Source organism: Salmo salar, chromosome ssa18 (genome assembly GCF_905237065.1).
Source record: "Salmo salar chromosome ssa18, Ssal_v3.1, whole genome shotgun sequence".
Lineage (NCBI taxonomy): Eukaryota > Metazoa > Chordata > Actinopteri > Salmoniformes > Salmonidae > Salmo > Salmo salar.
The window spans coordinates 4,011,435-4,025,939 of record NC_059459.1 but is presented as its reverse complement, the minus strand read 5'-3'; the positions used below and the strand labels follow the sequence as shown (position 1 = coordinate 4,025,939).

The 14,505-nt window shown below is 42.1% G+C and overlaps 1 protein-coding gene across 11 annotated transcripts in view; it reads left to right on the top strand.

The window, feature by feature from the left end:
- Positions 1-14,505, top strand: part of ablim1a (actin binding LIM protein 1a) — a 136,547-nt gene that overhangs the window by 51,050 nt on the left and 70,992 nt on the right. Inside the window, exon 1 of one of the 11 annotated variants that reach the window (XM_014154405.2) lies at positions 3,729-4,042. The exons of the other annotated variants lie outside the window; for them this stretch is intronic. Coding sequence (XP_014009880.1) covers positions 4,021-4,042 — 22 coding nt within the window. The 5' untranslated portion in view covers positions 3,729-4,020. Of the gene's footprint in view, positions 1-3,728; positions 4,043-14,505 lie in introns of those variants that run through there. 11 annotated transcript variants of the gene reach the window in all.

The window sequence follows — 14,505 nt, the reverse complement described above, 5'->3', positions numbered from 1 at the left end:
TTAAAAAATTGAAGGAATATGGCACCACAACAAACCTGCCAAGAGAGGGCCGACCACCAAAACTCACAAACCAGGCAAGGAGGGCATTAATCAGAGGCAACAAAGAGACTAAAGATAACCCTGAAGGAGCTGCAAACCTCCACAGCAGAGATTGGAGTATCTGTCCATAGGACCACTTTAAGCCCTACACTCCACAGAGCTGGGCTTTACGGAAGATTGGCCAGAAAAAAGCCAAGCTTAAAAAAAAAATAAGCAAACACATTTGGTGTTCACCAAAAGGCAGGTGGGAGACTCCCCAAACACATGGAAGAAGCTATCCTGGTCAGATGAAACTAAAATGTAGCTTTTTGGCCATAAAGAAAACACCCCTCTTCACCCCGAGAACCCTATCCCCACAGTGAAGCATGGGGGTGGCACCATCATGCTGTGACGATGTTTTTCATCGGCAGGGACTGGGAAAGTGGTCAGAATTGAAGGAATGATGGATGGCGCTAAATACAGGGAAATTCTTGAGGGAAACGTGTTTCAGTATTCCAGAGATTTGAGACTAGGACAGAGGTTCCCCTTCCAGCAGGACAATGACCCTAAGCATACTGCTAAAACAACACTCGAGTTGTGTATGGGGAAACATTTAAATGTCTTGGAATGGCCTAGTCAAATCCCAGACCTCAATCCAATTGAGAAACTGTGGTATGACTTAAAGATTGCTGTACACCAGCGCAACCCATCCAACTTGAAGGAGCTGGAGCAGTTTTGCCTTAAAGAATGGGCAAAAATCCCAGTGGCTTGATGTGCCAAGCTTATAGAGACATACCCCAAGAGACTTGCAGCTGTGATTGCTGAAAAAGGTGGCTCTACAAAGTATTGACTTTGGCGGATGAATAGTTATGCACACTCAAGTTTTCTGTTTTTTTGTCTTATTTCTTGTTTATTTGACAAGAAAAAATATTTTGCATCTTCAAAATGGTAGGCATGTTGTGTAAATCAAATGATACAACCACCCCAAAAACATCTATTTTAATTCCAGGTTGTAAGGCAACAAATTAGGAAAGATGTCAAGGGGGGTGAATACTTTTGCAAGCCACTATAGCTACCTCAATTACCTCGTACCCCTGCACATTGACTCGGTACTGGTACTCCCTGTATATAGCCATGTTATTTTTAGTTGTTATTGTTATTCGTTATTCACTGTGTATTTATTACTTGTGTCACTATTTCTATATTTATTTAGTTTTTTATCTTTATCTTTATCTATGGAAAGGACCCATAAGTAAGCATTTCACTGTTAGTCTACACCTGTTATTTACAAAGCATGTGACAAATATAATTTCATCATAATAGGAAAACTATCTGGACCAGATCATCTTCTTCATCCTCACTGCTCTTCAAAGTAATGTCTGACTCTTGTTTCATGGTGAATGATTTCCTTTCCATATTTCTTCATGCACAAAAAAAATGTAATTTATTTTTTGCCTCACGGACTTGTTGACTCAACCCATCGGCATCTCTGAGATTCTTCACTCCGTGAGGCTTCGGTATACATCTGAGAACCACGAATCAACTTCCTTGTTGGTTGTGTGAAGTCCTAGGACAAGGTGAAAACAAAATCTGTGATTGGGTAACAAAATTGTGATTGGGTACAAATACATCATCTGGACAGGACTCAGGTTAGTGTTTTTCATCATGAATCGAAGACCAAAAAGCGCATTTTTGTTTTCAGGAATTTTCACAATATAGCCAATTTTGACTTTGTAGCTGGCCCAACTAGCGGAAATTGCACAGTTCTGCCTCCAGGGCAAGATTCATGACACTAAACCTTAACCTGCGGCTGGAAGGGCTGTATCTATCAAGCGTCTCAAAGTACTAGTGCTGATTCAGGATCAGTTTTGCCTTTTAGATTCCAATGAATAAGGTTATTTGGACATGTAAACACTGTAAAGGGGTTACCGTGAATTTGACAGTAATTTACAGGCAGCTCGGTGGCAAGTAAAATTCTGTATTTCATATTACATTATACCTATTGTAATATAAATACGGTATCAAGGCAAGTACTGTGTAATGAAACACAGTACCATACCATTAAATTGACTGTATTATACTGTAAAAAAGTAAATGCTACCGTAATCAGAATTAATACATTTATGGATGAAATTCATTGAAAGGGAGGGGTCTGTATTTCACAGTAGGTAAAGGTAAAGTGTTCACACACTACAGCATATTAATTCATATTTGGTGGAACTCCTAGACACCTTAACAAAGGCTTCCAAATTGGTAGTAAATACATGGAAAACTGCTGAACTATTAAAAGTTGAAGACTTTTTGCAGCATAAAATCTATTCCATATTCATTTTAAAGTGATGGAGCACTATATCCACATACGAGTTAAATTGGTACAGCATTCTTACTCACAGGTGCAACAAATAATATAGCCTCTTACAAGGCACACCTCAAAATATGTTAATGAGCCAGAAACCATCCACCCACTAGCGGTCAAAAGGTTTTTGGCACTCCAAAGATACTGTACGGTACTGTATTCTGTGTGATTGAATTACAGTACCATTTGAAATACAGCAAGTTTTTTCCCCCGCTCACAACATTTTCCCAAAATGTAACATAATTTACAATGGCCTTAAGTAAAATGTTTTAGACTATTTTACTGTTGATAATACCCCAAATTACCATATTAATGACAGTTTTCCGTTACAGTGTAGATCAGCACTCCTATTCTGAGATGCTTGATACATACGGCCCCAGAGCTTGATATTATTTTGTTACATTGTTTAGTGGTTATGTAAGAGGGATTTACTGTATATGTGAAAATATATGTACTCACTGCTCAGAAATTTGTATCATTCTTTTCCATGCATCATGTTTATGTACAATATACTATTCATTGACTATAACCTCTTGCGTATTACTCCTTGCTGCCGGTCTCTGTCCCCCTTCAGACAAACAGCTGACATCAGTCCTTTTGTTTTCCCTAGTAGTAATACAGATGTTGGATCTTAATTTCAGCCAGTTTTCTACAGCAGTAAAATAATCTGGCAACAACAGGAACTGTGCATTTTTTGTGGATTATAATTAATGGACATTTTTGTAGGGGTTGATACATTGTTCGTTAGGGCAAATCAAGTCGAAATTACAAAGTGGAAATGACGAACTTTAGAAGCCTTTTAAAAACTCAAATACCCTACAAGAACATTTTCAGCAACAAAAGAGTGATCAAATTAACATCTTACATCTGAACATGGGTGTCTGGCTAGAAGTAAAGCACAACTGCATGGGGAATTGTGTGTTTTGTCAACTGGTTAGGGTGTTGGCTGTCTTTCATAGGCTGACAACCAAACAAGACTCATGTCTCCCCCAGGAGTCCTTAGTCCTATGTTGTCTAGTTTGAGACTGCAATCAATAGCTGTGGTTTTACAATTGTTGTCTATGTAAAGCTTAGAACACAACAAGAGAGATAAAAAGAGACAGGCCAAGAGATTATTTGAGAGACAGTACGGCAGCATGATAGAGGTACTGGGACTTGAAAACAGACACAATAGAGTGTGTGTGTGTGTGTGTGTGTGTGTATCTGTATTTGTGTATTTGTGTACACGTGGGGTTTCTGTATGGGCATAACAGCTCTGTGTGCGTGTGTATGTGTCTGTGTATAATTTAACATATAGGGGGATGTTTCGGGGGTCTAGAGTATGTTTGTAACACGGTAGCAGCTGCCATCTCCTAGACACTGCAATGAGGTGAGGGCTGACAGCAGAGGGGATGACCAAGGGGAGGTGGGGAAAATGGAGTGTGAGGGGGAGGGGACGTGGAGAGGAGAGGGAGTGGAAGAAAATAGCCTGGCAGGAGGCATACCCCATGCTGCCGTATTGGTTTCGGGAGAAGAGCTTTTCTCCTGCATCTCTCACCTCTCTCTAGCTTGCGTAGCTCATTTTTCACTCTAAGGATACACCATCTGCCTGGACATATTTTATACATATCAACCCTCATTTTCTGGTCAGTTTTACCTCAATACCAATGGTCATGGTCAAGGAAAAAGGTAACTGAATCGTGTGTGTGTCTGTGAGATTTGTTTTGATTGCCCGCAGTCGGATGTGCAGTGTGTGTTTTTGTGGCTATGTGTCCTGGTTTTAGTGTTACATTGTAGATTTATTGCTGATGTAAGCTGCGACTAGTATTAGTGTTCAGCGAACACATTTTTGTAAGGATTGCTCTTTGAGGGAGCATACTAAAGCATAACCAATTCACACAGGATAGAAGATCCCTTTTTGCTATCAAGGAGTTATCTGCAGTGTATCGCTCCGCTGATAAAGACACATGCAAACATACAGTTCCTTATGCTGAAATATTACGTTGATATTTGGAACTGACTGCGTTTTTGTATATGTAAATATACAAATATGGCTTGATGGCCAGTTCCAGTTGGTGAGTTTGAGGTAAGATAATGTACATTTGTGTACAGAGGGAAAGTGGAGCACTAGTGTAGGGATCCACACGGCACACTGCCGCCCCAGTCAGACACGCACACATACTCAGTCTGCAGCTATAACCATGGTAACCGACTAAAAGGTACACTCCATTATTGTCTGCCGTGGCCTCATTCATAATGAGGTTTTTCTTACTGAAATCAGTCCATGTCCTACCATAATTTGGATCGAGTGTGAAATATCTGTGTGTCTGTCTGTGTCTGTACATGCATGCGTGCGTGTGCCTGCTTGTATCTAAATGTAGATGGTGTGTGTGTGTGTGTGTGTGTGTGTGTGTGTGTGTGTGTGTGTGTGTGTGTGTGTGTGTGTGTGTGTGTGTGTGTGTGTGTGTGTGTGTGCGCGCAAGCGTGTGTGTGTCAGTGGCAGACAGACAGACAGACAGACAGACAGACAGACAGACAGACAGACAGACAGACAGACAGACAGACAGACAGACAGACAGACAGACAGACAGACAGACAGACAGACAGACAGACAGACAGACAGACAGATCACATGATATGGCCTATCTGAGACCCACTGAGCTTTGGCATCTAAGCTAAATGTGTGACACATGGAAAACTGAACTAAACAATGACTACACTCTCAGAGAGATTGTGCCTGTGGGTGGATTTCCCTATTAAGCTAATAATACTCTAGGCGTACTTGGCAATTTACAGGGTCTGCGAAGTACACCCGAGGAGACAGACCTACTTACCTTGAGTTACATGTGCTCTTTACGCCATCACATCTTCAGTGTTTGCTTCAGTTGTGTTTGACTCATTACAGTGTGTGTGTGTGTGTGTGTGTGTGTGTGTGTGTGTGTGTGTGTGTGTGTGTGTGTGTGTGTGTGTGTGTGTGTGTGTGTGTGTGTGTGTGTGTGTGTGTGTGCCTGTCAGTGTGAGTGTGTGTGTATTGGTGTATTGGGTGTGTACTTGTACAGTCTCTGTGTCTAATCCTATGCTGACTCCAGCTCGCCTGTAAACACAGATAATCATCAAGAGCATTTCTACCTCATGCCACGGTAACAATGATACACAGAATCCCCTAATTTATCATCATCACAATCACTTTTATATTTTTGTGACTCACCCAGGTTTTGCAGAGTACTGCAGACACTGCAGTAGTGCCTCATCTTTGAAGCGTGCCTCTCTCTCCTCCCTCTCTCTATCCCTCGGTCTCTCTGTCTCCTCTCTGTCTCCTGTCTCCATGTCTCCATGTCTCTGTCACTCTCTCTCTCTTTCTCTCTCTCTCTCTCTCTCTCTCTCTCTCTCTCTCTCTCTCTCTCTCTCTCTCTCTCTCTCTCTCTCTCTCTCTCTCTCTCTCTCTCTCTCTCTCTCTCTCTCTCTCTCTCTCTCTCTCCTCCCTGAAAGAGTAGCAGACCATCCTCACTGTTAATACAACTGTAGCAAAGGATCAGCACTTACAGAGGTAAAGCAGAGTGGATACATCCCAAATGTCACTGTATTCCCTACATAGTGCACAACTTTTGACCAGGGCCCATATGGTCCCATTTGGGATGCAGATCGTGAGTTAGACACAGCGAGGACCAGTGTTGCGACCTAAAATCAATACACATAGCTCTGAAGCCTGCATCGCCATTGAGATAGAATTAGTTTAGAGAAGGAAATAGAGGGGACATCCAGGCTGTGTATAACAAACCTTAGAAATACTCATTATATGTGACAAACATCCCTTCTTTGCCATTTCCTCTGTGCTAAAGCTGAACCCCTCATCTGATTATGATAGGAAATGTGACACATGATGCTAAACAGAGAAGATGGAGTCTAGATTTGGGCCTGATTTTGTGTCCTGTAATGGATTTAAATTGACTGTCTTTCAGAGGGAGAAAACCATTATTTTGATCATTTTAATTCATTTATGACACAAGGGTTTTTATTGTTTAGGAAATGATAAGAGGGGGCAAATAGTCTTAAATACACAGTAATCCTGTGTAAAAATAAACACTATATATTACACACTTGACACATACACAAAAGTACATACACATGTCTCTACACACACAGTATGTACCAAGAGCTGGGTGGGTGAATCGAAAGTCCTCCATTTATACATGACAGGAAACTGTGTTAGTTAGAACATCCCAACAACAACAACCCTCTGGTCTATGAGAGCCAGCCATTTAGAAACAATGATTATTCTGTGTTAGGTCCCCAGGGATTAGTTATTCAGGGCTGGGGGGCTGGTAGAGGGAGATACGTTCGCCCCAATTTGTGCCCGTGTTTGAAGTGCTTTGTCTGGGACACTGGTGCACGGGCTGGCGGTTGGACGGGGGTAGGGGTTGTGAATCAAATCATACATATTCATAAGAGGGAGGTTATAGGATGCCTTATTATGTCTGTGTGATAAAGAGTACCGCACGCCCTCACCAAAACACACATGCACACACATGCAAGCTCGCACGCACACAGGCACTCACACACTTTTCCCACAGTGGGGATATTTAGAATTTGATATTCATTGTAGGCCATGCCACTCCAGAACTGCTCATCCCAGAGGGGTTGGTTGGATGGGAGACCCAGAGCCAGACATACGTGTGTTGGGAGGGGCATGGTTTGGTGGGGTGTGTGTGTGTGTGTGTGTGTGTGTGTGTGTGTGTGTGTGTGTGTGTGTGTGTGTGTGTGTGTGTGTGTGTAAATTGAATAGTGTGTGATATTCATTGCATCTGGCTTGTATGTTCTGTATATATCTTCTATATCTTATCAGTGGAGTGTCCCAGACACGCCACAGGGGTCCTGTTTTTTCTGGAAGCAGTCGTTTCAGTCTCATACTTAAATGACTTAACAGAAAACAAATAGTGGTGTGAAAATACGCTATTAGAGCTTTTCCTTCGATTTTTTGAGTAATCATATTCCCAATCCATTTTCAAAACACTACTACTGTTTTGTGCATTTTAGATAGAATAGTCTAGGACAAAAATGGGAGACTGAGAAAAAGGGTTATCTGAAGGACAGCTGAAGAACCCTTTATGGTTCTAGGTAGTCTAGAAAATAGGAAGTGAAAGCTTGAGGCTGAGAGTGGAGATGAGAGTGGAGGCTTCATCAGTTATTTCCCCTCTCCATCCATCAATTACACACACTCTATTGTTATTTACCAGCAAGGCCTGTGCATGCGTAACAGGAGAATATGTCCCTGGGGGATTCAATCTGGCCTTCTCCAGTTCCCCCCAGTGCATCATCGGCAATCTTTATTATTGCTTATGCAGAGGCTTCCTTTAAAGAGGTGGGGGTTGTAGTAGGTTGGTTGAAGGCACCACTCATCGAAGTGTGCTGAGCCTGGGGAAGCTCTTTTGGTAATTTTACACATACGACCATGGATTTGGGGGCTACGCCTGTCTGTCTGTTGCCTTGTATCAGTCCTAAAGCAATGCAGGCTATGGGCTGTAAGTATGAGAGGAGGCCTGGGTGATGATTAGGGCCATGTTCGGTAGGCCAAACGTTGTGGAAAGTTTCACACAGAAATGTCATAAATGCAGTGGACACGACTCCTTTTTCTATATAACATATTTCTATCTGACGTTTCACAATGTTGTGCCCTGTTGAATGTATCCCAATGTACATGGTTTTGCCTGTGATCTTCCAGTGATGAGGCAGAGGCAGTACAGATCTCTTCGTCAGCAGATATTACAGTTCCATCCTCTGTAGACTGAGACATCAATGCAGTAGTAGAGTCGAGGGTGGAATGTGACATTGTGTGACCATAGTGGCTGCTACTGAGTAATCACTCGGTAAGAGCATGGTATAGCGAAGATATCACGGTCTCACGTAATTTTTTGACATCCTTGTACAAACGTATATTTTCTACTAGTAAACTGCATGAGATCCAGACGATTTAGGCACACAGAAACAACTACGATTAAGACATTAATTCCGACTGGCTTAAGTTAAGAGTTAAGGTTTGTATCACATCCGGATGTGATTGGGAGTCCCATAGGGCGGTACACAATTGGCCCAGCGTCGTCCGGGTTTGCCCGGGGTACGCCCTCATTGTAAAATAAAAATGTGTTCTTAACTGTCTTGCCTAGTTAAATAAAGGTAAAAAAATTTACAAAATTAAAATAAACAGAAACAACTCTAGGGTTAAGTTCAAGCATTCATTCCAATTGGTTAACAGTTCAGGAATTCATACTGATTGGTTAAGTTAAGGTTTGTGATTGTGTTAATTAAATTCAGGCATTAATTCCGATCGGGTAAATTAAGGATTAAGGTTTGGGATAGGGTTAAAACAGAAAAACAACTCCATGGTTAAGTTTAGCCATTAATTAAGACTGGCCTTGCTAACTCATTGTGGATGGATGGTGCAGTGGTCTAAGCAGTGAGCTCCTGCTCCATAGACTTTGGGTTTAATGCTAGCTCTGGGCACTTGTTTTGAGTTTTACATTTTTGCGCAAGGTGGATGGTTTTGACAGGGTCTCCCAGCGTCCTGGCAACCTGTAAAAAATGTCAAATTTCAACTTGAATCTGGAGTGATCTCTCTGGGGATAAACAGTTCTACTTACTTATAGCTATGGTGATAGCACAGTCACCGTACTGGGCTAGCCCTGTGTATTCCCTATTACTGAGGTAATATTGTCACAGTTGGTTTAATCTCGGAACCCAGAACCAAATCTTGCAAGAAACTACAGTTGGTTTGGAGTATTTATTACTCCTTAGTTCCAGTAAGGTGCTGTATAGTTACATACCAGTGCTGAGGCGCCATATCACATTGTGAGTGCTGAGTACTGAGCCCTCACCACCACTGCTGTTAGTCTTAGTTCACTGCCACTCTGGTCTAAGACCTTTGTTATTGAAGAATGACTCACAGCTCTGTGGAAAATCACATTGAGCACACGAGGAAGACAGACTCCCTCCCTCCTTACCTTACTTCCTCTCTCTCTCTCTCTTGCTCTCCCCCTCTTTTTCTCTCTTTTAACTCCCTCCTTTCATCCATCCGTCCATCTCATCCTATAAACCAGGATTCCCCTAAAGGTGGCCCTTGAGCCAAATTCTTCCAGCAGGTGATTTAATTTGCAACCCCTTACATTTTCTGGGTAAAAATATAAATATTAACAATTTCTTGCATAATAATTTTTGTTTTGGGACATGAAATAAATTACCAGGAAATTAGCTCAAAGTTATTTGATTGAGGAAATCTGTTCCCAAGTATTCCCATGCATAAATAGAGAGGCATTTGTGATCGTATTCCAATGTCATCGAGGTTCGAATTTATTCTGTTTTTGGCAAATATGACATATTTTTGGTATTCTTGCGGTCAAATTGAGGTGTATAAATTATTTATAACTATGTTCACACCTGTAACAGCCGTCGTTAGAGAAAGACCAAGGTGCAGCGGAGGATGTGTTCATCTTGAATGAATTTTAATACAAAAAGAGAACACTTGACAAAATAAACAAAATGACAGCCGACAGTTCTGTCAGGTACTAACAACGAAACAGAAAGCACTAAACAGAAACAATCACCCACAAAAACCCAAAGGAAAAACAGGCTACTCATGTGTGACTCCCAATCAGCAACAACGAACTACAGCTGTGCCTGATTGGGAGCCACACACGGCCCAAAACAAAGAAATACAAAAACATAGAAAAATGAACATAGAACGCCCACCCAATGTAAAACCCTGGCCTAACCAAAATAAAGAACAAAAACCCCTCTCTATGGCCGGGGCGTTACAACGCCCCCTGACCATCCGATCAAGGAAAAAACTTCCCACGGCTGAATATTATTGGGGAACCCTGCCCTAAACCATGAGTGGGTGTGCTCTTGCAATGTCTTCCCCACCACTTTCAATTCAGATCCGGACCAACCTTGTGTATAGTATCATATGAAACGAAGGCTTACAGTGGCTTTGTGACCAGGCCTTGGGGATGGATCAGACAATGTTTGCTGAAGGTGTTCCTTCATCAGAAACTGAAGGGAAAGACCTCTCCATCATGGTGACAACTCCACGGTGTCTCCCTCCCACAGTGCAAAGAACCTTGGTGTGACCCTATACAACACCCTGTCGTTCTCTGCAAACATCAAAGCAGTGATTCTCTCCTGCTGGTTCATGCTCTACAACAGTGGCTCCCAAACGTTTTATAGTCTCGTACCCCTTCAAACATTCAACCTCCAGCTGCTTACTCCCTCTAGCACCAGGGTCAGCGCACTCTCAAATGTTGTTTTTCCCATCATTGTAAGCCTGCCACACACATACTATACTATACTATACATAAGAATGAGTGTTAGTTTTTGTCACAACCCGGGTCGTGGGAAGTGACAAAGAGCTCTTATAGGACCAGGGCACAATCCAGAAATCTGGCAGTGGCTTCTGATTAAATTCAATTTTCACAGAACAGCTTGTTGCAATTTCGATGTCGCTCTCTTGTTCAGATATCGGTAAGTTGACTTGGAGGCAGGGCATGAAAGGGATAACCAATCCAGTTGTTAGTGTCATCAGTTTCAGGAAAGTGCCTGTGTAATTGCATACCCAACTCAGGTGCTTCGCTACATCACATTTGACGTTGTCTGTAAGTTTGAGGTGCACACAAAAAAATCATACAATGATGGAAAGATGAATGTACTAACTGTAAGTTGATCTGGATAAGAGCGTCTGCTAAATGACTAAAATGGAAAATGGAAAAATGGAAAGTGAATATGTTTGCTGAATGTTTTCTGAAGGTGTTCCCTTGTCAGAAACATTTTAATGTGAAGGGTGGAGGTGCGATCTGTTTCTATAACTGATTATTATCTGTTGTGGTAGTTCCCTGGCTTATTACACAGAGGAAATGCCTGGTACTTTATCCTCAGGTATAATACTTTTTAACAGGGTATAAGCATGTATGAGCCTTGACAATATCTTAGAATAAGGGTTATAATATGTTATGCCTCTCTATGTATTAATATTTCAACTGACTCAAATTTCTGTTAATTACTCATGATCATTAGGAGTTGACAAAAATAAATTATGGGGGGGGGGGTGTACATACTTAGGACTGGTCTTACAATGCATTATAACGGCATCATAATATATTAAACCTGCATGCCGTAAAGTGTAACTGAATGTTTTGGTAAAAGGTATGTTGTTCATATTAAAACAGCTTTAATCTCAGCAGAATTTTATGATTTCCTAATATGGACACCGTAGAGGGAGAAGTCGCACCATCTGTACAGGTAGAACAAGGTCATCAATAATCCAAGTATCTCACTTTTGCAGCAGACAATTGATTTGTCATGATGCTATTACTGTAGACTCAGTTATGTCTTATTTTAGTGTTTCACTATAATGGTCCATTGTCAGATGGTTCCTGCTGTGTGTGTGTGTGTGTGTGTGTGTGTGTGTGTGTGTGTGTGTGTGTGTGTGTGTGTTAGCATACTGTAGTGGTCTGGGTGTAGCTGGTGCAGAGGAGTCAGGCGCAGGACAGCAGAGATGAGTAACACAAGTAACTTTACTCAAATATTCCAATAACATGACGTAATACCGAGCCCACAATAACGGACCGAACATACATAAAACAATCACGCACAAAAACCATGGGGAAAACAGAGGGTTAAATAATGAACATGTAATTGGGGAATGTAAACCAGGTGTGTAAAACAAAGACAAAACAAATGGAAAATGATGGATCGGCGATGGCTAGAAGGCCGGTGACGTCGACCGCCAAACGCCGCCCGAACAAGGAGAGGGACCGACTTCAGCGGAAGTCGTGACACATAGAGGGCTCCTTTCATGTTACTGCTGTGTGTGTGTGTGTGTGTGTGTGTGTGTGTGTGTGTGTGTGTGTGTGTGTGTGTGTGTGTGTGTGTGTGTGTGTGTGTGTGTGTGTGTGTGTGTGTGTGTGTGTGTGTGTGTTGGTGTGTTGGTGTGTGTGTGTGTGTGTGTGTGTGTGTGTGTGTGTGTGTGTGTGCGTGTGCGCGTGTGTGCGTGCATGGTAAACAGCTGTGCGATTGGGCTGGAGAAATGTAACTACTCTCAAATTCATACACAGGGCTATGGATACAAGGACGATAGTTTTATTTACATTTTTCTCCCCAGTTGGTAGTTACAGTCTTGTCCCATCGCTGCAACTCTTGTACGGACTCGGCAGCACATACTCTCTGATTACAACCTCGTTGAATCCTGGCGAGCACATGATCCTAAAGCAAAAGAGAACACTTTCTACTCAAACTTGCATAAAACATTCTCACACTTCGATTTCATACTATTGTCTACACCTCTATTTTCTTTAATAAACAAGAAAATATACATTTGACATATGAGCTTGTCTGACCACCACGCTTATTACTGCCAACTTCAAATCTTAGAATGTACTAAAATAGCCACAAGATGGCGTTTCAAAGTTTCATTGCTACATAATTCTACATTCTGTGATTAATTTCAAATTGATCTAATTGAATACATAATTATCAATTAAAAGGTAGTTGATGACCGCAGGGTTCTATGGAATGCCACCAAAGGTTTTATAATTCTTTTTTTAACTGCATTTGCATGTGGTTTGAATATGAGTCCTTCCGGCGCCGACAGAGATGGCCGCCTCGCTTCGCGTTCCTAGGAAACTATGCAGTATTCGTTTTTTTACATGTTATTTCTTACATTGGTACCCCAGGTAAACTTAGGTTTTATTAAATACAGTCGGGAGGAACTATTGGATATAAGAGCAACGTCAACTTACCAACGCTACGACCAGGAATTCGACTTTCCCGAAGCGGATCCTCTGTTTTGCCCACCACCCAGGACAATGGATCGGATCCCAGCCGGCGAACCAAAACAACGACGCCGTAAAAGGGGCAGACGAAGCGGTCTTCTGGTCAGGCTCCGGAGACGGGCACATCACGCACCGCTCCCGAGCATACTACTCGCCAATGTCCAGTCTCTTGACAACAAGGTAGATGAAATCCGACCAAGGGTAGCATTCCAGAGAGACATAAGAGACTGTAAAGTTCTTTGCTTCATGGAAACATGGCTCACTCGAGACACGCTATCGGAGTCGGTACAGCCAGCTGGTTTCTTCACGCATCGCACCAACAGAAACAAGCATCTTTCTGGTAAGAAGAAAGGCGGGGTGGTATGCCTTATGATTAACGAGATGTGGTGTGATCATAACAACATACAGGAACTCAAGTCCTTCTGTTCATCTGACTTAGAATTCCTCACAATCAAATGTCGACCGCATTATCTACCAAGAGAATTCTCTTCGATTATAATCACAGCCGCATATATTCCCCCCCAAGCAGACACATCGATGGCCCTGAACGAACTTAATTTGACTCTATGTAAACTGGAAACCACATATCCTGAGGCTGCATTCATTGTAGCTGGGGATTTTAACAAGGCTAATCTGAAAACATGACTCCCTAAATTCTATCAGCACATTGATTGTGCAACCAGGGCTGGTAAAACCCTGGATCATTGTTATTCTAACTTCCGCGACGCATATAAGGCCCTCCCCCACATTCCTTTCGGAAAAGCTGACCACGACTCCATTTTGTTGCTCCCAGCCTATAGACAGAAACTAAAACAGGAAGCTCTCGCCCTCAGGTCTGTTCAACGCTGGTTCGACCAATCGGATTCCACACTTCAAGATTGCTTCGATCACGTGGACTGGGATATGTTCTGCATTGCGTCAAACAACAACACTGACAAATACACTGATTCGGTGAGCGAGTTTATTAGCAAGTGCATCGGCGATGTCGTACCCACAGCAACAATCAAAACATTCCCAAACCAGAAACCATGGATTGACGGCAGCATTCGCGTGAAAATGAAAGCGCGAACCACTGCTTTTAATCAGGGCAAGGTGATCAGAAACATGACCGAATACAAACAGTGTAGCTATTCCCTCCGCAAGGCAATCAAACAGGCTAAGCGTCAGTATAGAGACAAAGTAGAGTCGCAATTCAATGGCTCAGACACAAGAGGTACACTGAGGGAAAAAAGTATTTGATCCCCTGCTGATTTTGTATATTTGTCCACTGTCAAAGAAATGATCATGCTATAATTTTAATGGTAGGTTTATTTGAATAACAACAAATAAATCAAC